Here is a 3,395-nt window from a genome sequence, read left to right as displayed (position 1 = left end):
GCAAAAGTATGCACAGAAGGAAAAAAAAAAAAAATTACATTATCACATTTCACATTATGAAGAATTTAGTATTTAGGAAACAATACTGGATGGGGAATTACTGTAGAATTTACAGGACAACATTACTTAAGGACAGAAGATCGATCTGTTACTGATAGATGATAAAGCATAGTTACTGTCAGACATCTCTCCCACATCCAACAGTAACAATGCGCTCCCGCGTCCGACAGCAACAGTGCACTGTCGGACGCGGGAGCGCATTGTTACTGTTGGATGTGGGAGAGCATTGCACATGCACAGACCATGTTAAACCAATTTCAATGATCAACAATGTAGTATTTGGGGAACTTGTTTTAGACAAAAGCACTAAGAATAAATACACCATATTCTGCAAAAATAGTTGGAGGACAAGAAGACTGATTTTGCAGTCTTGGAAAACAATTTTTTACATAATGGACCAAGAAAAATCAATAAAATAATTTAAAACAAAGCATTAAAGGTTAAGGCTGTAGAGAACTACACATTACACCCACAAAAAATTCTCTCTTTAACTCAGTAATTTATTCTTCAGTGTGTGGACTCTTGCAGTGCAGGAATCTACTCCAATGCCCATGAACAGACGCTGAATCACCTCAAAGGTATATTTGAGTTCTTTGGGGTAGTTCATGTTCAATACATAGAGCAGCCCCATCAAGTTCATAAAAGCATTTGGTACATCACCAAGATTACAAAGGACAACTTGCTCTTCGATCACCAGGGCCACATCACTGTAGATCACTGGGAGTGGCTCCTTCACATCCTCTACAATGGCAAGGATTCCAATAGTCATTCTTTTGATGACATCCTCCTCACAATTAGTGGGCTTTATAAAAACAAAAACATAAACTGCGGACTTAGGTTTTAGAAGGTGCTTGCACACACAATACTCCAAAAGACAGCTTCATAAATAGTACCTCATTTTTAGTATAAATTTGTTTGAACTGTTCCTGTAGTTTTAGCATACCTCACATATCTTCATGAATTTAGCAGGATTCTCTCTCATGTACCAAGGCAGAGCCTGCAGCACCGCTGCCCTCTTCCTTTGGTTTGATGCCTACCAAAGCAAAAACCGCATAAAAACAATCTATCTATCTAATATCTATCTATCTATCTATCTATCTATCTAATATATATAGCTTAGATCAACTGTCAAGTTATTGGATCCTGCACCATATTGTTTGTAAATCACAGCTTCTGCAGGACATACAATAAAACTGACATTTGTTCTATTAAAAAGCTGTTTGAAAATAAACATTAACTTACATCCTTGTCAAGGCTCTCCAGTATGGCAGTCATTTCTGTCATCCCTTCAAAACGTTTTGACCGGTACAACTGAAGAAGCTTCAGGAGATGGGAGTCAAGACCCCCATAAAAGGACATGCTAAGGTCCATCGACACAAGCCTGGTGAATTCCATGCTGATCTACATGAAATATGAGATCACATTACATGAAATATGAGATCACATTAATTACATTACAGAATGTGTCGTGGATGTTATCAGTACTTAAAATACACTTCCAGACAGCATATTTAATTGTAGAGAGAGCATAATCAGTTCTACTTAACTGGATTAACATAACGCAGTGTATAAAATGTTGAATAGTTCTGGATAGTATTTTTAAAAAAATGTGACACTACTGTTGAGAGTTTTCAGATGGGAGGAAAAAATATTGTCAACTACTGTAAATCGTAAAAAGTTCTGTATTATATTACATTTTTGTCATATCACCCACTTATACTACAGTATTTCTTTACAATCCAAGCATTTATATTTAAAGTAATAATAAACAAAAAAAGGAACCTGTCTCTCAGTGAAAAGTGCCGGCCATCTGACTTTCACTTCCGACACTGGAGGCTCATCTTCAACAATTTCCTGTCTTCTCAAAGAATATGTGCTGCTCATTCTTGCATCTACAAAAGCAAAGTCAGGGTTCCTTTTCTTCATTTCTTGAACGATTTGCTCTCGTTCCTCTTCCAGACTTTTCCGGTCTTTTCCCTGTGGGAGATCTGGAAGAAAGTTTGTTTCAGACCGTCTAGGCTTCTTCACTTGGTTTCACTTTCCTCTGGCCTCGCCAGGACCTCTCTTCTCTGAATTCACTTTCAGTTCTTGACAACCTGCATCCCTTAACTTTTGTCTATAGTTCCCCATCTTAAATTTTAGACTTAGTTTCCACCCATACCACCCAGATGCGGAGCCTGGCTCTTTTAGACAAGGGTGTTTTTCAACAAGAGCAATCGCTACACTTTCAAATTCCTCATTCCCAGGATAGGCTTTGTATGAATATATTGCCTCAGCAAGTTTTTCTAGAATTTCAGACTTAATGTCTCTAGAAATGGTCAACAACGCACCATCTTTTCTATGAGCCTCATTGCCCTGTCTCAGCCTCAGCTCAACATCATACGAGAAGGTGGGAATAGTAAAGCAAGCTGGCCACAGCTGTGAACGACCTGAAGATGACTGTGAATGTTTGCTTGCTGAAGATGATGTAGACGGAGAGGAGACAGATAAGCTTGCAGTGTCTAAACTTGAGTCTGAAAAAGTATCTGCAGATGGATTGAAAAGGACCCTCAACGTCACTTTCTCCTCAGGCAGATCAGCTATATGTGTAAGGTTGCAAAAGTCATGAAAGTCTTCATCTTCATACTGAAGATCAAAGGACTCTTTTAGCTGCAGTTTGCTTTTTAGCACTAGTTTGAGGCCATCTACTGACTCAGGAACAGAATCAAGCTTAATTTTATGAATGTCCTGTTGCGAGATGATCACACGAAAAAGCTTCTTGTTTGTAGACTGGAGCTTCCAGGGCTGTTAATAAAAGTTCAGAGAGGACCAAAAACAATTTAAAAATGTAGAAAACAACACAACTGAATGTATAATACATTGTAGATGAGCAGTTCACTACAAATGAAAAAATAATAGGCAAAATAAACAGCCCTTTTTAAAAACAAAAACAACAAAAAAAAAGGTTCCTTTGAATAGTGTGAAAACAAAACTGGATTTTTGAACATATTGTAATGCAAGTAAATATTATAAATAATTATTTTTTAAGCCCTACAATTATACCTTAATGAAGCAGGAAGGTTTTTGGTGTCACCATTACTTTGCCTGCTCGAATGTATGGGTACAGCGGATGATATCCATTTAGCTCATGTGGTTCCACAATCTTTAGCTCAGATGCGTGGTTTTTCATCAGTTCATAACTCCGCAAATGCTCTATGTACCATGCCGTGAAGGGTTCAATGATGAACGAAACACTGTTTGACACAATGATTATTTTCACTAACTTGCCAAAGTCAGGCAGGCCACTGGTGTGTCCCACAGACAAAAACATTCCTTCTGAATACTTGGTGCCATGG

At 38.0% G+C, this 3,395-nt stretch overlaps 1 protein-coding gene across 1 annotated transcript; it reads right to left on the bottom strand.

The window, feature by feature from the left end:
* Positions 1 to 351: 351 nt before the first annotated feature.
* Positions 352 to 2,983, bottom strand: LOC118801256. Its single transcript, XM_036561456.1, has 4 exons — positions 1,843 to 2,983; positions 1,303 to 1,461; positions 1,004 to 1,093; positions 352 to 862 (listed from the first exon to the last, which is right to left on the bottom strand). Exons 1-4 carry the CDS (start codon positions 1,984 to 1,986, stop codon positions 548 to 550), a joined length of 708 nt encoding a protein of 235 aa, XP_036417349.1. The 5' UTR covers positions 1,987 to 2,983; the 3' UTR covers positions 352 to 547.
* Between the last annotated feature and the right edge of the window lie 412 nt (positions 2,984 to 3,395).

This window comes from Colossoma macropomum, unplaced genomic scaffold, assembly GCF_904425465.1.
Source record: "Colossoma macropomum unplaced genomic scaffold, Colossoma_macropomum, whole genome shotgun sequence".
Taxonomy (NCBI): domain Eukaryota; kingdom Metazoa; phylum Chordata; class Actinopteri; order Characiformes; family Serrasalmidae; genus Colossoma; species Colossoma macropomum.
Note: the sequence above shows the minus strand (reverse complement) of the source record. Positions and strands in the feature narration are given on the sequence as shown.

Coding starts and splice junctions, on each gene's coding strand:
- LOC118801256 (XM_036561456.1), bottom strand. CDS start 1,986: ATGAAGAAAAGGAACCCTGACTTTGCTTTTGTAGATGCAAGAATGAGC. Junction 1,462..1,842: donor CACTTTTCACTGAGAGACAG/GTTCCTTTTTTT, acceptor TATTTCATGTAG/ATCAGCATGGAATTCACCAG. Junction 863..1,003: donor AATTCATGAAGATATGTGAG/GTATGCTAAAAC, acceptor GTTTTTATAAAG/CCCACTAATTGTGAGGAGGA.